Raw genomic sequence first — 22,181 nt, forward strand, 5'->3', positions numbered from 1 at the left:
AGTGGGTCACACCAGAGGGGTGGACCAAGGAGGAAGTCGGAGACCTGGTCGTGCTGGAGCAATTCCTGTGGATGGTCAACCCGGAAATCCACACCTGGATTAAAGAACATGCCCCTCAGTCGTCAGCTGAGGCAGCACAGCTGGCAGAGACCTAGATGTCTGCCAGGCGGGGCCGGAGAGGACTTCAGCTGGGCTGTATAGACCATTCCAGTCAATACCAACGGCAGAACAGAGACACCGGCAGCCATGGTTTGGGTAAGCCAGGGGGTGGTACTGGTCGTGACTTTAGGGGGGCTAGGTATACTAGGCACACCCAACACACACCAGCACTGCAACCACCCACAACACGCACTCAGCCTAAGCCCAAGATAGTGTGTCATAACTGTGGTCAGCCAGGGCACATAAAACCTGAATGTCCCATACTCCCGCCCACTGAGTCTAATCTCGGTTTTATCCCCCAAGCCTCTAGTGCTAATCATAATAGGCCCACAGGAACTGATGTTATGGTCCCTGTTAAAATCAGAGGAAAGACTTGGTTGGCTTTAGTGGACTCTGGCAGTAGCCAAACATTCATACACCGTAGCTGTGTTGGATCACTGCATGTAATTAGAACTGGCACTGTGCAGGTTAGATGCATTCATGGTGACATCAGAGAGCATGAGACAGCTAATGTGACTATTGACATTGATGGACAGCCTTATCTGCTGAGGGTAGGTCTTATGGATGAGGCACCATATCCTGTTATTTTGGGGCAGGATGTCCCTATATTAGCTGACCTGTTGCAAGAGAAGAGTACGGCTATGGCCTGTGTTACCATAAGAGCTCAGCGCAAGGCGGAGGATGCCTCTGCTTTGGGCTGGAATGAGTTACAGTATCCAGTCTGGGCAGAGAAGAAGTCCCGAGCCGAGCGCAGAACTGACAAGGTCAGAGGTACGCAACTGGACGAGACTCTTCCCTCTCCTACAATGAGTGAGGAAGATGTAATTACTGATGATTTTGACACGTTGTTGACAAGTGACATGATCTTAAGCCACTGTTTGAGAAAGTGGTGACTGCTGAGGAGGCTGTAAAGCTTAACTCCAGGGGCAAGGAGTGTCATGTGCTGAGGGACAGAAAACTGTACAGAGTGAGTGACGAAGGTGAACAGTTGGTAGTCCCTAGTGCTTTGAGAAACATTGTTCTTAAGCTGGGCCATAGTGTGCCATGGGCGGGGCACTTGGGCCAGCAAAAGACTCTGCTTAGAATTGCTAGTAGGTTTCACTGGCCAGGATTTTATGAAGATGTAATTGACTATTGTAAGTCGTGTCCAGAGTGTCAGTTGACATCACAAGCCGGCAGAGGAACCAAAGCACCATTAGTGAGCCTCCCCATAGTTGACACACCATTCATACGCATTGCCATGGATACTGTTGGTCCCTTAGAGAAGAGCAGAGCAGGGCACAAATACATACTGGTGATCTGCGACTATGCCACACGATATCCAGAAGCGTTCCCCCTCAGAAACATTAGGGCTAGACAGATAGCCAATTGCCTAATCCAGTTATTTTCTAGGGTAGGGATACCCAAAGAGATTTTAACTGACCAAGGCACAAACTTCAATTCCAAGTTTCTGAAACAAGTATATAGCTTGCTGGGGATTAGGGGGATTAGAACTACACCGTACCACCCCCAGACCGATGGCATGGTTGAGAGATTCAACCAGACACTGAAATCCATGCTGCGGAAGTTCGCCTACCGTGAAGTCCCCCAGGCATCTACAGGTTACTCACCATTCGGGCTGCTGTTTGGACGGCCTGTGAGGGGACTCCTGGATGTGCTACGTGAGGCCTGGGAAGGGAGCCAACCTGGACAGCAGACCAACGTCATCTCCTATGTCCTGCAGATGAGAGACAAGCTGGACCAGCTCACCACCTTGGCCCATGACAACATGGTGCAAGCCCAAGACCAGCAAAAAGCATGGTACGACCGTAGTGCTCGTAGCAGGTCATTACAGCCAGGACAAAGGGTTATGTTGTTGCTTCCTTCTGCAGAGAGCAGCCTTCTCGCAAAGTGGCAAGGCCCATTTGAAGTCCTTCGTAAAATGGGTCCGGTCACTTACGAGATAGCCATGCCTGGACACCGCAAGACAAAGCAGGTTTTTCATATCAACCTGTTGAAGCTGTGGATCCCTCGGGAGGAGGTGCCAAAAAACCAACTGTGGGCACGAGCCATCGCGGAGGAGGAAGAGCTGTGAGAGCAATACTTCCCCGTTGCCCAGGGGGAGCCTTCTCAACCGGACCTGGGGCACCTTCCACATCGACAGCAGAGGGAGCTACGACGCTGCATCCCCAAAGGCCTGTTCCGGGAGGAGCCAGGACGAACCACCCTGACAGAGCACAACATTCGCCTAACATCTCCAGGGCCTGTTCGCCAGTCCTGTTACCGGGTGCCAGCACGACTGATCCTGGCACTCAAACAGGAAGTGGAGGGCATGTTGGAGACAGGAGTCATTGTGCCATCCCGCAGTGAGTGGTGCAGCCCCGTCGTGTTGGTGCCAAAGAAGGACGGTAGCCTTCGCTTCTGCGTGGATTTTAGGAAATTGAACGCCATTTCTGCCTTTGATCCCTACTCCATGCCACGGGTCGATGACCTCATGGAGAGGTTGGGTAAGGCGAAATTCCTCAGCACCCTGGACCTCTGTAAAGGGTACTGGCAGGTCCCCCTTGCGCCGGAGGCTCAGGAGTTGACTGCCTTTAGAGTGCCATCTGGACTGTACCAGTTCACCGTGATGCCGTTCGTGCTGCATGGGGCAGCCGCATCCTTCCAACGCCTAATGGACCAGGTGTTGAGGGGGGCCGAGGACTACGCAGCAGCCTATATTGATGATGTGGTGGTCCATAGTTCTACCTGGGAAGACCACCTGAGCCACCTCAAGGATGTATTCCATTGTATCCATCAGGCTGGCCTGGTGGCCAATCCCGCCAAATGTCAGCTGGCCAGGACCGAGGTCTGCTACCTGGGATACATCCTAGGGGGTGGAGTCGTCAAGCCTCAGGTCGACAAGGTGGAGGCCATCCGCAGCTGTCCTTCCCCCACCACCAAGAAGGGCGTCCGGTCGTTTCTGGGGTTGATCGGATGGTACAGGTGCTTTATCCCAGGGTTTTCCAGCAGGGGAGCAATGCTGACAGACCTGACATGCAAGAACACTCCTAACAGGGTCCGTTGGACAGAAGCCTGTGGGCGGGCTTTTGAGGAGCTTAAGGAGTGTATGTATCAGGGGCCGGTCCTGTAAAGCCCCGACTTCGATCTGCCCTTCACCGTACAGACAGATGCATCCGGCATTGGCCTTGGGGCAGTGTTGCTCCAGGGTGAGGGTGAGGACCAGAGGCCGGTCCAGTACATCAGCCGGAAACTGTACACAAGAGAGACAAGGTATTCGACAGTTGAAAAGGAGTGTCTGGCTGTTAAGTGGGCCTTAGACACCCTTCGATACTACCTAGTGGGCAAGGACTTTACAGTTGAGACTGACCACAGGGCCTTACAGTGGCTGCACCGCATGAAGGACAGCAATGCCAGGGTGACCCGGTGGTACCTGGCAATGCAGCCATACCGGTTCGCTGTGAGGTACCGTAGTGGAAAGACAAACGTGACTGCAGACTTCCTGTCCCGCCTTGATGAGGAGGGCCAGTCTTAAGGGTGGGGGTGTGTGATGCCATGGCTGGCCACCACGTCATCACGTAAGTTCTCATGACGCCTGCCTTGAACTTTCAGGATGCTTTCTCCCCATTCAAACTGCCTCGTGGATTACTACCTGATAAAGACATTACAGCGGACTGTTGCATGAGTTTACACTGTTTATATGTTGTGTTTCATGTGCAGTATTATCTTAACTCGGGTGCACACGGTTAAGTTTGCTGTCGAACATTTTACATATCTTAAACTCTGCGAAACGCCGACATAAACATTCCAGAGACACTGCAGCCGCGATAGGTTTATTTAATCATTCTCGCGTGTAAACTTTCTTGCCAGTGTAATCAACATGTTTTAAAGCTATAAGAGTTTGCTAATGCCTATAAAATGTGTGATAACCAACTTACCAGTGCCGTAGCATTTCCTCACTCTTGTAAAAGAGCCTGCACGGTCACTGTTGAGTTGATATACTGGTGTTCTCAGGTTAGGCATGTTCAGGCATGCACGAGTGCTGCGCGTACTTAATTATGGTATGTTCCAATTTGTGTTATCTTGTGTTTCAAGTTTATTTATGGTTTGATTATGATTTTAGTACATGTACTATTGGTTTCTATGCTAGCACATTTGATTTGTATTTCAGTATTTTGTTGTATTTATTTTCTTTTGCCTATTTCAGTGCTCCACTGTCAGTTTACTCCCATGTAATTTGCAACAGTGGTATGATCCATCGGGGGAACGAGTACTTGAACTCTGTTAAAAGAGTTACCTGAGTCAGTCTAGGGGGGCGAGCGATGAGTGCGGACCTGTGGGTGGTAGGCCTTGTTAACTCAGTGTCTGAGTGATTTTGTATGCGCTATTGCTGTAGTTAGCTAGCTTTATTTCCAGTATTATTTTTTGCCTTTTTGTTTGACCATCATGTCATTATTTATTTTCAGGTTTTTTTGATTCACTGTAAATATTCTGCACGGTTTTGGGAGCTGTCATTAGTTAAAAATAAATTTAACCATCCTTTGCGTACATCATCCTTCTCCTGACTCCTCATTGGTTACAAAGACTTGCCTTCCATGGTTACCCGTCTCTACAGGCTGGGTAAGAATTTTGTCATGACCTTCATGCATATGGACTTTGCGAGGAGTGAGGAGTAAATAAAGAAACAGCTGGGGACTTCAGCGCTTCGTGACTAAAAAATAAAATCATAAAATAATGACACATAGCAAGAAAAGTACTTGGCAAACACTAAGGACATAGCTGAGAGGGATATACAAACCTTTCACGTGACTAGAAAGTCTAGTTTAACTTCTCAGTTCCACTTAACTCTCAGTAAAAATGATTGATTTTCTTTTGCTTTTTACGTGTCACATCGCACTGCTAATGTGAACATACGGTTAATCAGGAACAGTCACACAGTCAAATATCCAGTCAACTGAACTATCATATCATTCAGGTAAAACTGAGATTTCAAGCTTGTTAAATGAACCAGAACATCAAGGGTGTAGTAGCTCATCTGGCCTGCCATCAAAACAACAACGATGACCAAAACATCAAACAGAACTGAAATGTGACAATGTGAGAGAGGACCAACCTCCATGACAAATTGTTTACAACAGGAAAATCAACAAAGGATTAAATTTGGTTCCTCAAGGGAAGATCCACCCAAAACATCAATCAGAACTGAATTTGCATGATAAATGAGAGAGGAGATACAATTCTAGTCAGAAGAAAATGTGTTAAGTCGACCTAATTACTAATTTGTTAGCAAAAAAATTGACAATACAATGACCAAGTTTTGTGCAGAAGGTCTAGTTTTTTCAAATAAAACAATCAGAACTGAAATCCAGTGAGAACTGAGGGAGGAGATATGATTTAACTGAAAATAGACAAAGTTGTAAACAAATAGTTTACAACAAGAAAATCAACAAACAAACAAATGACCAAGGTTTGTTCCCTGAGGGAAGATCTACCCAAAATATTGATCAGAACTGGAATCAGATGAGAAATGAGAGAGGATATACAATTTTAGTGAGAGACTTGGAAAAGTCATTAATTTGGCCTAATTAGTAACTCGTTAGCAAAAAATTTGACAAAACAATAACCAAGTTTTGTGTGGAGTGATGAGTTCTTTCAAACAAAACAATCGGAATGTAAATCTGTGGAGAATTGACAGAGGAGATACAATTTAACTGAATTGTGGATGACAGACCCAATGCCATGGCAACAGCTCATCGGCCTTATGGTCAGATGAGCCAATAAATGGCTAAAATTGTCATCCCACTAGGTGTGACTTACTGGTAGTCCTTGCAGCCCCTCTCCTGGTGGTCCTGGTTGCCCTGGCAAACCTCTAAACCCAATATCACCCTACAATACACACACACACACACACACACACACACACACACACATATATATAACATATATCCACACTATAGACATATACATTGTTGTGAAAGAGGATACCTTTGGTCCTGGGAGACCCAAACCTTCTGGACCAGGCTCTCCAGGAAGCCCAGGAAGTCCAGGTGGACCCTGGAATAAATGCAAAACGAGAGTAATTCTTGCTGATAAACTTTATCATCAAGAACTAATCACAGATGTTTCATCTTGATAAAAAGTTCACAGAGTTTAAAAAAAGGGAGAAATGTATACCGGTAGGCCAGGGTAGCCATCTCCTTTTGGCCCAAATGGTCCAGGAGGACCTGCATCTCCACGATCACCCTGAGAAACAAAACAGCAAGAGGCAATACAATCAAAACAGATTTTGGTTTTGGTTACTGTTCAAATATGAGTGTAAATGTAGACACAGGATTAAAAATGATCTCCATTAGAATGCAGGTCAAAGCTAAAGTACCTTGAAACACATTTCAATGTTGATCAATAAAATGTTTAGTTACTTCATAGCAGATATTCCAGGACACTTTTTTTGATAAGTTGAAATCTAATGATGGCCACATCATTGTTATTGTCACATTCCTCTAGAATGTTACACCTCCAGACATTACACTTCCATGCCAACAGAGGTCCTCCTTTCCTGAATTAAACAAACCAGTTAAAAGTTTCACTGAGTGAGAATAGACTGGTACCAAAATCCAGAATTGTGACACCCAAAGGCATTTTTGAGACAAAGTCGGCAAACAGTCTTATTTTGTCAATTTGGGTGTGCCGAATTCAAATCTGCAATATGCCGAGCTCTATCTGACCTCTGTTGACCTCTAGAGGTCATTGAACTTTGGGCCTGTAAACGTCTCAGCTGAACCCAGTTTCTCAGCTTTCTAAGGAATGAAATGTACTAAAATGATTAATGAAGTTAGCAAATGGCCTTGTTTGTTAAATGTTTGGGTGCTGAATTCATTTTTCATTCGTAAAACGACATATGACTTCTGATAACCTCAAGGTCATTAAACTTGGCCTATAGGCCTATGCATTTAACGGCATTTTTAAACTGACTTTACTCCCCCAAAAAGAATATGAACAGACAAAAAACAAATAGAAAGGAACAAATACAACATTAAATGCCAGTCCATGTACATGTGACTTACTTTTCACAATGAGAATGCCTAGGCGATCACCTTACATAACATTGCATTACATTTAGCGGTTATTCTTTATACAAAGCTACTGAAAAAAGGACAGATTCAGCAGCATACAAAATGTGGGGGCATACAGGGTATACAGGTTAATCAGGGTTAGTATATATGAGAGGTTTTTTCTTTGTTGTTTGTTTTTTGTTTTGTTTTGAATGGGGTAAAGCCTTTACAAAAAACAAACAACAAAGAAAAAACCTCTCATATATACTAACCCTGATTAACCTGTATACCCTGTATGCCCCCACATTTTGTATGCTGCTGAATCTGTCCTTTTTTCAGTAGCTTTGTATAAAGAATAACCGCTAAATGTAATGCAATGTTATGTAAGGTGATCGCCTAGGCATTCTCATTGTGAAAAGTAAGTCACATGTACATGGACTGGCATTTAATGTTGTATTTGTTCCTTTCTATTTGTTTTTTGTCTGTTCATATTCTTTTTGGGGGAGTAAAGTCAGTTTAAAAATGCCGTTAAATGCATAGGCCTATAGGCCAAGTTTAATGACCTTGAGGTTATCAGAGGTCATATGTCATTTTACAAATGAAAAATGAATTCAGCACCCAAACATTTAACAAACAAGGCCATTTGCTAACTTCATTAATCATTTTAGTACATTTCATTCCTTAGAAAGCTGAGAAACTGGGTTCAGCTGAGACGTTTACAGGCCCAAAGTTCAATGACCTCTAGAGGTCAACAGAGATCAGATAGAGCTCGGCATATTGCAGATTTGAATTCGGCACATGCAAATTGACAAAATAAGACTGTTTGCCGACTTTGTCTCAAATGCCTTTAACTCCTTAAATAAGCACTTTTTTGAATTTTGGTACCAGTCTAGAAGTCTTGCCATCTTTTATATTTGTATAAGTTCTGAACCTTGTATTCTGTGATTGCTGTTTCCATGTTTTATCTTTTCCCTTGCTGATAGACTTCTTATGATTTACAGTGGTGCTTGAAAGTTTGTGAACCCTTTAGAATTTTCTATATTTCTGCATAAATATGACCTAAAACATCATCAGATTTTCACACAAGTCCTAAAAGTAGATAAAGAGAACCCAGTTAAACAAATGAGACAAAAATATTATACTTGGTCATTTATTTATTAAAGAAAATGATCCAATAATACATATCTGTGAGTGGGAAAAGTATGTGAAACTCTAGGATTAGCAGTTAATTTGAAAGTGAAATTAATGTCCGGTGTTTTCAATCAATGGGATGACAATCAGGTGTGAGTGGGCACCCTGTTTTATTTAAAGAACAGGGATCTATCAAAGTCTGATCTTCACAACACATGTTTGTGGAAGTGTATCATGGCATGAACAAAGGAGATTTCTGAGGACCTCAGAAAAAGTGTTGTTGATGCTCATCAGGCTGGAAAAGGTTACAAAACCATCTCTAGAGAGTTTGGACTCCACCAATCCACAGTCAGACAGATTGTGTACAAATAGAGGAAATTCAAGACCCTTGTTACCCTCCCCAGGAGTGGTTGACCAACAAAGATCACTCCAAGAGCAAGGCGTGTAATAGTCGGCAAGGCCACAAAGGATCCCAGGGTAACTTTTAAGCAACTGAAGGCCTCTCTCACATTGGCTAATGTTAATGTTCATGAGTCCACCATCAGGAGAACACTGAACAACAATGGTGTGCATGGCAGTTGTTGCAAGGAGAAAACCAGTGCTCTCCAAAAAGAACATTGCTGCTTGTCTGCAGTTTGCTAAAGATCACATGGACAAGCCAGGAGGCTACTGGAAAAGTGTTTTGTGGTGGACGGATGAGACCAAAATAGAACTTTTTGGTTTAAATGAGAAGTGTTATGTTTGGAGAAAGGAAAACACTGCATTCCAGCATAAGAGACTTAACCTATCTGTGAAACATGGTGGTGGTAGAATCATGGTTTGGGCCTGTTTTGCTGCATCTGGGCCAGGACGGCTTGCCATCATTGATGGAACAATGAATTCTGAATTATACCAATGAGTTCTAAAGGAAAATATCATGACATCTGTCCATGAACTGAATCTCAAGAGAAGGTGGGTCATGCAGCAAGACAATGACCCTAAGCACACAAGTCGTTCTACCAAAGAATGATTAAGGAAGAATAAAGTTGATGTTTTCGAATGGTCAAGTCAAAGTCCTGACTTTAATCCAATCGAAATGTTGTGGAAGGACCTGAAGCGAGCAGTTCATGTGAGGAAACCCATCAACATCCCAGAGTTGAAGCTGTTCTGTACGGAGGAATGGGCTAAAATTCCTCCAAGCCGGTGTGCAGGACTGATCAACAGTTACCGGAAATGTTTAGTTGCAGTTGTTGCTGAACAAGGGGGTCACACCAGATACTGAAAGCAAAGGTTCACATACTTTTAATATCGGATCATTTTCCTCAATAAATAAATGACTAAGTGTAATATTTTTCTCATTTGTTTAACTGGGTTCTCTTTATCTTCTTCTAGGACTTGTGTGAAAATCTGATGATGTTTTAGGTCATATTTATGCAGAAATATAGAAAATTCTAAAGGATTCACAAACTTTCAAGCACCACTGTACCCTTTGAAAGCATTTGCCAGTCTACAATACTCAGAATACTTGTATGCGGAAAAACCTATATGAGGCTTGGAAGTTACATAAATGTTTTAAATTCAAGCACTGACCATAACAGGAATATTGGTCATTTTTAAAAATCAAAACTTTAGAATCGTACATATAGTAGGTATCTAATATGAAAAACAGCTCTGTTCAATTTGTTGTGGTCATTGCTTCTAGCTGTCTTTTTCCCCACAGAAGACCTACTGTAGACTCAGCTTTGGGACCAAAACATTGCTGGTTCAATTCCCTGGACCAGCAGGAATGGCTGAAGTGCCCTTGGGCAAGGCACCTACGTAACCCCCAGTTGCTCCCCAGGCTGCCCTGGGTATGTTGTACGTCGCTCTGGATAAGAGCATCTGCTAAATGCCTGTAATGTAATGTACTGTAGCACAAACTGCTGAAAAACAGAAACTGCTTTTTCAGCAGTTTGTGTTATAGTAGCTTTTCTTTGGGATTGGACCACATGGGCTAACCTTCATGCCCCATGTGAATCAATGAGCCTTTGACACCCGTGACCCTGCCACCGGTTCACCAGTTGTCCTTCCTTGGACCACGTTTGTTTGGTACTAACCACTGCATACCAGGAACACCCCACAAGATGTGCCATTTTGGAGATGCTCAGACCCAGTCATCTCGCCATCACAATTTGGCACTTGTTAAAGTCGCTCAGATCCTTACACTTGCCCATTTTTCCTGTTTCCAACACATTAACTTCAAGAACTGACTGTTCTCTTGCTACCTAATGTATCCCACCCCTTGACAGGTGCCACTGTAATGAGATAATTAACACTTACTCCACGAAATTGAGTCATACATGAGATGTACGATGAGATTGAGTGGAATAATTGTTTTATTCTATGCACATTCACTGGATTTTGAGAAACAGATCATTCTTTTTTTTTTTTTTGCAAATTTGATAAATAAAAACTTTATACAAAACGTCTGACAAAATCATTTCCGCTCAGGCGGACTTCTTAAAAACCTATCAATGGCTGCACAATGTCTGACTTTAGTGTTGTTTTTTTGTAGAAAGGGCCGTCTTGCTGTCATGCCGAGGTATAGAATAGCTTTAGACATTTGTTTAATTCGTCCTTGGACATTTCAGTTCTGTAATTTTCAAACTTCTTTGAGCTTTTGAAGCAATCTAAAAAAAAATTCAACAAATTTTAATGCTTAGAGATGAAGCATGTCAACAAACTGGCAAAATGACAGGAGCAATTTGTGAAAAATGCTATAATAATTCTTGAAAAAAGATACGTTCTTATCAAATACTTTTATTCCACATTTTGTTGCTTTTTTTTTGTATTTTTTGGGGCTTCATTTTCAAGTCGAGTTTTATTTAATTCTTGGTTGGTTCAGCAACACGCTCCACCATTTCGTTTTTCTGTACTCATGGTATTTAAGCTGATATCCTAGTAGCAGAGTAGCCAATCATAGCACGTGATTGTTCATATCCAGTGAATGTGGATAGAAAAATCAGTGTTATTCATTTTTTCACCTGTTGGTGGTTTTAATGTTATGGCTGATCAGTGTAAATATTTTGTGCCATGTGTATTTCTATCTCATTTATTTAATTAAAAAAAGGCTGTAGTACAAAGAGAAAATCAAACTGCTTAGTTGTCAGGTCTCTTAATGAAAGTATGTGTGTGTAACAACACGTGCACAGTTGATAGCACCTTTAAACATCACTTAAAGAACAGTATTCAATTGGCACAAGCGAATTTCTGCCAATTGAAGCCAAAATAAAAAGAATTATTATTATGTATGTCAATATTTTTGGATAATCAGACCATTTTGCTGAATTGTGACTTATTTTGAATTTGTTTTTTCAATCTCACTACCTTTAATTAACATTTTTGTTTGACATTTGGTACCCGTTCTCTCTCACACACACACACACTTGGATTTTGTGAACAAATATCAAGTAAAGCTTTTTTTACACATTTTTTTCTCTGGCTATTTCCTACACGTAATATAATTTACACTATTCTTGTTTGCAATAAACAATTTATCTGATGCAAAAAAAAAAATTAGCCTCTTTATTTTAGTACATAAGGGCCAAAGAGTCTCTGTAAGTTCTCCAGGTTCAAGCAGTAATGCAGTCCTTCAGCACAGGTGACAGTAATGTTCATTATAATACATAGGGCCAAATTACTCAATTCTGATTGGTCAATCAAGGAGGGCGTTTTTTCCTTAACACGGGGCCATCTTTCTGAAATGCTATTGGTTAGTTCATTGCTTGGTTATGGTTACAAAAATTAGCACATTTTGTCAACAAAATGGCTTTTGTAAAGAAGTTCCAATAAAATTTTGTAAACCACTTTCAAAATCCTCGTGTCGTGTCACCGTGTCATGATGAAAGACGCTTTAGAAACTGATTCAAACGTGCAAGATAGTCTTGCGCCCTGACTGGTTCAGAAAACGTGAATGACAAATGTTGTGAACTTGAATGGTTTCCGAAGTATGAATTTGGCCCTATATATTATAAACAAGTAATCGTATGGTTCCTCGTAAAATTAAGGATCAATTTCACTCGTGATTTCAAAGTTCTGAAATTGCCCTCGTTGCTTCGTTACTCTGGCAATTTTCAAAACTTCAAAATCACTCATGAAATTAATCCTTAATTTTACTCAGCCCCATACGATTGCCTATACTAATTCATGTTGTTTTTGATGTTTTTTCTTTTCCGCTGTTTATTATTGATATTTTGCAAGATAAGACTGGATTTTAGTCTTCCCTGAGACTTCCACCACACACTTACTGAGGTCTCCAATACCTGAATACAAAGCCATATTCAGGTCAACTGATCCGCATCATCTTTCTTCATTCATAGACCCCTTGCACTGACGTCACACTTACATTAGCAACTGTTGCTACCCTTGTCCTGGGGGACAAGCAAACTTTGTTTACATGCTGAAGATAAGCGCTATTAAAGATGTCAGATGTCTGTAGTACGAACTACAGCTAAAAAAGCTTTACTACTGGATTACTTGCATAATCTAAGTCAGAAGAAGCAAAGATATACATGTGTTAGGGTTTTGCTGGGATTCAAACCTGGTTTGTTGGTGTGATAATCCAGCAAACCCCCACTAGGCCACCAGGGGGATGACTCAAGTGCAGAGGTGTGAGGCAGAAATAGAAAAGTATCAAAAAGTTTATTTACAATATTTACAGTCCAAACAAAAATATAATCCAAAAAATGCTCAGAAGATGAAGGGAAAAATAAAATATCCAAAAGGTCAAATACAAAAGCAAAAAACTAGAAAAGAAAAGGTAAAATACCAACGCTCAGAAGATCAAAAAACAGTAAACACAAAGTCCAAAAAGAAAAGCAAAGTGCAAAACCAAAGAGACAACGGCAAGGAACACAGAACAGAGGTAACTGGAGCTAAACATAACAGCACAAAGACTCCGTGACAAGAGGACTGAACTCAGGGGGTATAAATACACAAAATAAATTGGAAACAGGTGACACTAATGAAAACAGGCAATCAACACCAACACAAAACACAGGACACAGTGGCGACCTCTAGAGGCCAAAACAAACATAGACAAAAAACAGGAAATAACAGCGGCCTCTAGAAGCCAAAACAGTCCCAGTCCTAACAACATGGAAATTAGAGTTTATAATTAGTGGTTATGATCCGTGCAAAATTCCTTGAAATGACTGGAGTGATGATGTAAATTTGTGGCGTAGTGTTAGCTACATCGATTTTGGAATGTACCTTCTCATTGCATTTTCTCTGTTTTAATTAAAAAAAAACCTTATCGTTTGCTGGAAGAGAAGAGCAGGGAGGATTGAGAATTGAGTGGCTGTGGTTTATTTACACTTGATACTAATTCTTGTAGACTCCTCGCAATCATCGCAAAGATGCATACAAAAAGCCCAAAAAGTCCTACTTACTCAGGCAAAAATGATACAGGATTTATCTTGTAGTGCCTTGATCTTTAACCCAGCCACATATAAAAAGTTGTTCACCTCCATGCTCTTCCAGGTTTTCATCTGTTTGTCTGTGTAGAACGATGTCTGCAGCACCAGGTAGTTTGAGATTTCAGGGAACTCAGTGGATGGATAATTTTCCAACTCATAGGAAAACTCCTTCTTTATTAGTGTGTAAGGCTGATGATACACAGGGCAACTTTTTCGGGAAATGTTGCCGGGCAATTGTGTGTTGACACTTTCCCATTGAGATTGGGAAATATAATTTCTATCTGAACGATTTTGATTGTTTTGGGCAACTTTTTATTATTAAGCTCATCCAATCAGAGTGCTAGCAGTAAATCATATGACCACCTGAGAGCTTCTGAAATTTTCAACAAAGATGGCGGCGTCTCAACGACAGTGAAGAAAAGGAAAAGAAAGACAACTTATATCTTTTTATACCGGTGAGTTGTTATGTGTAAACCCAAAGTGGTGAATTTACCTCATCAAATGCTGAACCAACAGACATCTATTTTTATGTGCTCAGGTTGTAATTAAGACATCGATTTCTTTCAGCTAAGTGTAAACTGCCATTAGCTAACCACTGCTCCATAGAGATTGAATGGGATTTAGCTAACTAGCGGTGGTTTTTGCTAGTTAGCTGAAAGTTATCGCTAGCTATGTAGGGATAATGTTAGCTCTCTTGCGTCAAGTTAGATGTAAAAGTGACGGGCAGCTCATGATTTTTTTTTTGTGAGTTGTAATCGAGATTGTCTAACTTATCATCTGATCTAATTTACATACATAGCATGACTACTTGTGGAACCTGAGGGCAAAACAGTACAAACTTCAGGGTCTAAAAAAGAAAGAGAGCCTTTCAGGAGCTCTGTCAGCCCCTTTTCCTCCTCAGCAGCATCTCCTGGTCCATGTCCTTTTTTCATTTTGCTGAGATGAGAATTAAACGATTCTGTTTTTGTGATGTATGTGCCAGTTATTAGTTATAGCATATATGATTGAGGCTAGTAGCATTTTTAAAGAGATTTTAAAAGTTTATTATTAACAGAATAATGTGGGTATTTTAACTTACAGTGGGGCAAAAAAGTATTTAGTCAGTCACCAACTGTGCAAGTTCTCCCACTTAAAAAGATGAGAGAGGCCTGTAATTTTCATCAGAGGTATACCTCAACTATCATGCTTTGGGGCTGTTTTTCTGCAAAGGGACCAGGACAACTGATCTGTGTAAAGGAAAGAATGAATGGGGCCATGTATCGTGAGATTTTGAGTGAAAACCTCCTTCCATCAGCAAGGGCATTGAAGATGAAACGTGGCTGGGTCTTTCAGCATGACAATGATCCCAAACACACCGCCCGGGCAACAAAGGAGTGGCTTCGTAAGAAGCATTTCAAGGTCCTGGAGTGGCCTAGCCAGTCTCCAGATCTCAACCCCATAGAAAATCTTTGGAGGGAGTTGAAAGTCCGTGTTGCCCAGCGACAGCCCCAAAACATCACTGCTCTAGAGGAGCTCTGCATGGAGGAATGGGCCAAAATACCAGCAACAGTGTGTGAAAACCTTGTGAAGACTTACAGAAAATGTTTGACCTCTGTCATTGCCAACAAAGGGTATATAACAAAGTATTGAGATGAACTTTTGTTATTGACCAAATACTTATTTTCCACCATAATTTGCAAATAAATTCTTTAAAAATCAGACAATGTGATTTTGTGGATTTTTTTTCTCATTTTGTCTCTCATAGTTGAGGTATACCTATGATGAAAATTACAGGCCTCTCTCATCTTTTTAAGTGGGAGAACTTGCACAATTGGTGACTCACTAAATACTTTTTTGCCCCACTGTATGGTGTTCTTTGGATGCAACTCAGCATTCTTTCTCCTCCAAGCACGACAAGTTGAGTTTTTACCAAAAAGTTCTATTTTGTTTTCATCTGACCATATGACATTCTCCCAATCCTCTTCTGGATCATCCAAATGCTCTCTAGCAAACTTCAGACGGGCCTGGACATGTACTGGCTTAAGCAGGGGGACACGTCTGGCACTGCAGGATTTGAGTCCCTGGCGGCATAGTGTGTTACTGATGGTAGCCTTTGTTACTTTGGTCCCAGCTCTCTGCAGGTCATTCACTAGGTCCCCCTGTGTGGTTCTGGGATTTTTGCTCACCGTTCTTGTGATCATTTTGACCCCACGGGGTGAGATCTTGCGTGGAGCCCCAGATCGACCCAGTGGTCTTGTATGTCTTCCATTTTCTAATAATTGCTCCCACAGTTGATTTCTTCACACCAAGCTGCTTACCTATTGCAGATTCAGTCTTCCCAGCCTGGTGCAGGTCTACAATTTTGTTTCTGGTGTCCTTTGACAGCTCTTTGGTCTTGGCCATAGTGGAGTTTGGAGTGTGACTGTTTGAGGTTGTGGACAGGTGTCTTTTATACTGATAATGAGTTCAAACAGGTGCCATTAATACAGGTAACGAGTGGAGGACAGAGGAGCCTCTTAAAGAAGAAGTTACAGGTCTGTGAGAGCCAGAAATCTTGCTTGCTTGTAGGTGACCAAATACTTATTTTACTGAGGAATTTACCAATTAATTCATTAAAAATCCTACAATGTGATTTCCTGGATTCTTTCCCCCATTCTGTCTCTCATAGTTGAATTGTACCTATGATGAAAATTACAGGCCTCTCTCATCTTTTTAAGTGGGAGAACTTGCACAATTGGTGGCTGACTAAATACTTTTTTGCCCCACTGTATAAATGTTAAAATAATGACAAATTATCTTTTGACCAGAGTATCTATTCAGTTTTGTTCCAGAAGTGAGACTGACTTAAGCGAAATAAAGGCTGAAGGCAAGACAAAAGTGACAGCTGCAAATGTTTCGGTGTCCATCTTTGTGGTGTCTGTGTCCCTGGCAATAGAGTTGCTCTTATCTGTGCCGAGTTTCCCAAAACCATCGAAGCACAAAGATCATTGTTAGATGGTACCGCGAGCAGCACAATTAACACTCTCTTTCCTAGTTAAGATGCTCTTAGCATTAAGAGGCTTTTGGGAAACCCACCACTGATTGGTTGTTGCCAATTGTCTGTTGCCCTAATTAGTTGCCCTGTGTCTCACCTGGTTGCCTGTTGCTGGCAACATTGCCTAAAAAGTTGCCCCATGTATCATCACCTTAAGGCTCTATCCCATTTCAAAGAGCAACTTTCTGGAGGTATCTTGAGCATGCATTGGCCTCTAAACTGTGAAAATAGTCAGAGATGGTTTCACTAGCTCTTTACATAATGGCAGCCAAATCAGTTTGTCTGACCACCACTTCATTCACCGGAAGTAAACTCACAAGCAAAAGTCACATGACTGAATATAACCTATATTCTATTCCAGGTTAACTACTCACAAAAAATGACCAAAAAACCTTTAACTCTGTGGATTGTCAGTGAAAAAAAATGGCAAGATTGTGGCCGCACACTGCAACTATATGGCAGGCCTTGGAAAGCGCTGTTCTCACATAGCATCATTGTTGTGGGCTTGAAGCTGGCGCGAAACAAAGGAATTCACTGACAGTTACAGATAAAAAGGCATACTGGGTTCTTCCTACTACTGTGAAAAAAAGTCCTACTCCTAGATTAGAGACATTTCCTTTCTAAAGAAATCCATCCATCTATCCATTATCCATAACCGCTTATCCTGTGTGGGGTTGCGGGCAAGCTGGAGCCTATCCCAGCTGACTATGGGCGAGACACGGGGTACACCCTTGACAAGTTGCCAGATCATCGCAGCTTTCAAAAGAAATGCCCAGCTCAAGTTTATCAGCCACAATCAGAAGTTCAAGACAAAGTTCCAGGGAGACAGCAATACCTTTTAACTTTTTCTCTCTTTGAACAACTGGAACAACCAAAAACAGCAAAAATGAACCATATTTAAGACAGATTAAGCCTTGCTTACAGGAAAGACAGTGTCTGGTTGTCCCCCAGGAGAAATTATCACATGATGCGTGATGCCATGTGCCAGGGGTCTATTCACTGTTTGATACTCTTTGGATGTCAGTGGTTCATTGCGAAGTCTTGCCTTCTTTCTGATTGTATTTCTGAGCCAATATACCATATCGTCTGTTTCATTTCAGGTGGTTTCTGGTATTAGATTATTTACAGATTGACTTCCTTTGCCAATTGTTCGTCCATTTGGTTTTGACACTTTTGCCTCCCTTTAATGACTTTAATTGTGTCCTACATTTATTCCAAAATAAATTCTGAACTTGGATCCTACTTATCGAAAACTCTAAAACTGCATGCACTATTTCTATTCATCCATCATTATGGAATACCTTTGGTCCTGGAAGTCCATATCCTGTCTCCCCCAGTGGTCCTGGAGGACCTGGTGGACCTACATCACCCTGTAAAAGCATTAAACATGTCTGTAACAGAGTGTACACATCAGTGCACATACTGAATGGAGCAAAACTCATCAGTTGTACCTTTGTTCCAACGACTGCACGTCCTGGAAGTCCTGGTAAGCCGAGACGTCCTGGTGTTCCTGGTTCACCCTAGAGGAGGACAAAACACAACGTTATTTAGAGCAGAAGACTTCAACTCGTGTTACTGCCCACATTTCAAAATTAATGGGACAATTATCTTTTTTCCAAAGCAAATTAAAGTCTTTCTTTCTTTCTACTCACTTTTGCTCCTGATGGTCCGGTGATTCCTGGAGGTCCTGCTAATCCACGGATTCCTCTCTGGCCCTGATCTCCCTGTCCAAAAGTATAAAACACACTTCTTTATCCAATAACTAAAAAACAGTTTTGAACCTGACTGATTTCAAAATGACAATCAGTGAGAACAGACTGGCTGTTAAAATAAGAGTAACAGGAAGAAGAAGAAGAAGAAAAGAGTTTACCTTTTCTCCTTGTGTTCCAACACCTGCTGCTCCCTCCGGCCCTCTCGTACCAGGAACACCAGGCTCTCCCTAACATGCATGCACACACACACACACACATGATCCCATCATTTTGGTTGGAGTTTATTCCAGTTTTAGCTGTTATAGTTTCAATTATGACACATTTGAAGCAGTGTACTGATTGGAAGGTAATGAGTTCAAATCCCAGCACTGCCAAGCTGCCACTGCTGAGCTCTTAACCTTCAACTGCTCAGTTGTATAAAAAAGGAGATGAATGTAAGGCCGAATCCCATTTCACCCCTTGGACCAACCCCTTGGCCCTTCCCCTCCATTTTGCGCGTTCATGTGAAGGGGTAGGGGTATCCCAATCCCAGTTAACGCGGAGGGGTAGGGGAAGGGGTAGGGCTTCTGTACCCCTCCAAACGGAGATTTTCCTGGAGCTGACTCCGAACGAAGGGGTTTGAGTGATTTCCCACAATGCCATGCGGATTTCAGCGAGATTTCATGCGGATTTCAGAAAGATGGCGGTTCCCGCGGCAAAAGATTGTCATAAATGTATTTTCTCCATTATTTACGTGTTTTAAGTTGTTATCCAGAGGAAACACGCCGCTTGATTCGCTTTCGAGCTGAGAATGAGCAGCGATTTCTGAAATCCAAGCTGCTGCTAAAAAGCTTTGGGAGTGAGTATTGTTTTCGGTTGCTTGACTGCGTACATTTTGTTCTGTTATTCTCGCTTTTATTGTTTACATGAGTGTTCTGACACCTCATTCTGTTGGATGTGGTGCACGAAGCGCCAAAGATATCCCATTCTGTGGTGTTAGTTAACAAATCACACCCTGCCAGCAGAGATCTCTGGCTCTGACTGTAGTGGCTGGTTGCAGCCAATGACGCATTTGGTCGCGTTTTGCTAATGTAAACGCTGACGGAGGTACGCGATGACGTATGCGATCGTTGAAGGGCTATCCCAATACGTAAGGGTTGAATTTCAAGCCCTATCCCTTGTAGCTCAGTTTCAAGGGGAAGGGCCAAGGGGAAGGGGGAGGGGAAGGGGTAGAAATTAGAATTGGGATTGGGCCTAAATCACTCTAGATAAGGTTGTCTCCCAAATGCCATAAGTCTAAATGTAAACTTTTAAATTTCCACTAAAAAGCAGGATAATACTAAAACAAATGTTTTCAGCATGTGACTTTGAGCTCAACCCTGTTATATAAAGAAAAAAAAAGACATATTTTAAAGTGTCATATTTATTTTACAGACAGGATGGACAATTTGACTAGGACTACTACCTTTTGTCCATGAGCGCCATCCTCTCCAGGTAACCCGGGTAAACCTGATAATCCCGGCGCTCCTGGTTCACCCTGCAGAGGAGAAGAACTTCATCATAGTGCATAAAGTCAGGTCCAAAGGTCTTAGAGCAATCCATTAACTTGGTGATTCATCATGTGGATTGGATTTGTTCATTCTGAATGAAAGCTGTCGAGACCAGATTTTAGGACTTGATTCTGGACTGTTTTGGGGGTTTGTGATTGAAAAGATATAATCCATATAGTCTAGCTCTTTTGACCTTATATACAGTAAGATATTTAGTCAGTGCCTAAAAGTGGAGCTCCTGATGACTGAGTGCATGAGTAAAATATTTGCAACAGCACAAAATCAACCTGACTAGAATAATAATATTACAGCACCATGAATGAACCATCGAATTGTGTAGTGTCATGTTTTTCACCTCAATAAATCACTGCATTGTCTTGTGACAGTGAGACCAATAATGAGATACACAACGCAGTTATGAATACATATTTATTCCTTTCTTTGACACCACATGCCATGCGCCAGAAACGACACCACCACATTTATTATGGTGTGACTCTGCTGGGTGCCTGGTGGACAGCAGGGACCCAGCGCTTTCACTTTACATCACTACTGTAGAGTTACCATCCAATATCACACTTGATATGTCAAACAGATGTCTGGTTACATCTCTTACATCCACACACATTTGCGTGCACATGAAGTGCCGTTAGGACTAATTACCATGCACCTGTTCCTGATTAGAGCTCAATCACAGCACATACATATAAGGACTCTGAGTAACACACAGTGAACCAGTGCTTTTACTTTACAGCATTACTGTATAGTTACCATCCAATATCCAACTCAATCTGTCAAACAGTTTTCTGGTTATATCTCTGTGGCAGCGGGGGCGTGGCCGGGCATCAGTTTGTGAATGGAGGAAAGGGTCAGGGAAGGTGAGTGGCCAAGTCATTACACCTGTTGTCAGTTGATGTGTGTGTGTGTGTGTGTGTGTGTTTCTTGCAGTGATGGTGGAGCATAAGAGGAGTAGGAGAGCAGAAAAGGGGTACTGGGACCAGAAAGCGACTGTGTGTGTGTGTGCGTGCGTGTCCGTGTGTGTGTGTGTGTGTGTGTGTGTGTGTGTGCGCGTGTGTCCGTGTGTGTGTGTATAGACACATACGTGTCCTAGAGTGCCGAGTGAGGAGCTGAAGTTGTTGTTGGCTCTTTTCGTCTAGTCAGACGGTCGTAACAGTTCATATCAGTGTGGAAATTGTCTTCTGTCACTGCAATGTCGCTCGTGGCTGATACGACCGATGTTGGATAGACAAAGGTGGTTGCAGTGGCTGCAGGTGAGGTTGATTGATGATGGTGTTGCCTGGCTAGTCCTTTGGTGTCTTCATTGGCATCTTCTCTCCCATTGTTCTGCTATCTCATTGTGGCAGCAGGGGCATGGTCAAGCGCCGGTCTGTGACAGGAGGGCGGAGCCAGGGAAGGTGAGTGGCAGAATCGCTACACCTGACGGTAATTAACCTCTGTTTTGTGTGTTTTCCCAGTAACCGCTCCCTATTTAAGGAGGCAGAGGGAGAGCAGAGGGAGCGCAACCCGGGACCAGAACACAGAGTGTGTGTGTGTGTTACGCCGCATACTAGAAACTGGCAATTTAACTGAAAAGTTGAGAAATAAAAGCCTTCTCTGTATCTAAAGCGTTGTCCTGCCGTCCTCTGTGCTCCACCCACACTCCGTAAGCACTACACTCCTCTTTGTATCTTGTGGCACTGGTCCATACTGCATGTCTCCATGTGGCTCTCTCTCTGGCTAACCATTCCCAATTTCCGAAGGGGATGTGGAAGTCCTTCAGGGTTTCTTTGCATACATCTCGGTAGCGCAGCTTGGGCCTTCCAAGGGGTCTGAAGCCTGTAGCCAGCTGGCCAAACAACAGCTGGTTTGGAATTTGGCAGTCATCCATTCTGGACACATGGCCAAGTCATCTCGGTCTTCTTTGGCTGATTGTAGTCATGATGGTGGTCAGGCCTACTCTTCTCAGTACATCGGTGTTGGTGACTCTGTCCTGCTACTTGATGTTGAAGATCTTTTGTAGACATCTAAGATGGTATGTGTTTCTTTTCGTGCCTCTTGTAGCATGTCCAGGTCTCAGAGCCATACAGAAGGGAGCTGAGGACATGAGTTTCATAGATTCTTGCCTTGGTTTTATCGTTCAGGTGCTTGTTTTGCCACACTCACTTGCACAG

The 22,181-nt window shown here is 42.4% G+C and overlaps 1 protein-coding gene across 2 annotated transcripts in view; it reads right to left on the bottom strand.

Annotated features, from left to right (window-relative positions):
- col28a2b (collagen, type XXVIII, alpha 2b) overlaps positions 1–22,181 on the bottom strand; it is a 124,033-nt gene that overhangs the window by 24,005 nt on the left and 77,847 nt on the right. For both annotated transcript variants that reach the window (XM_060920103.1, XM_060920104.1), the window contains exons 19-26: positions 19,926–19,997; positions 18,640–18,708; positions 18,422–18,493; positions 18,221–18,289; positions 18,071–18,139; positions 6,313–6,381; positions 6,124–6,192; positions 5,956–6,024 (exon numbers count right to left, since the gene is read on the bottom strand). In XM_060920103.1, the coding sequence (XP_060776086.1) occupies positions 5,956–6,024; positions 6,124–6,192; positions 6,313–6,381; positions 18,071–18,139; positions 18,221–18,289; positions 18,422–18,493; positions 18,640–18,708; positions 19,926–19,997 (558 nt within the window). The remainder of the gene's footprint in view (positions 1–5,955; positions 6,025–6,123; positions 6,193–6,312; positions 6,382–18,070; positions 18,140–18,220; positions 18,290–18,421; positions 18,494–18,639; positions 18,709–19,925; positions 19,998–22,181) is intronic.

This window comes from Neoarius graeffei, chromosome 4, assembly GCF_027579695.1.
Source record: "Neoarius graeffei isolate fNeoGra1 chromosome 4, fNeoGra1.pri, whole genome shotgun sequence".
NCBI lineage: Eukaryota > Metazoa > Chordata > Actinopteri > Siluriformes > Ariidae > Neoarius > Neoarius graeffei.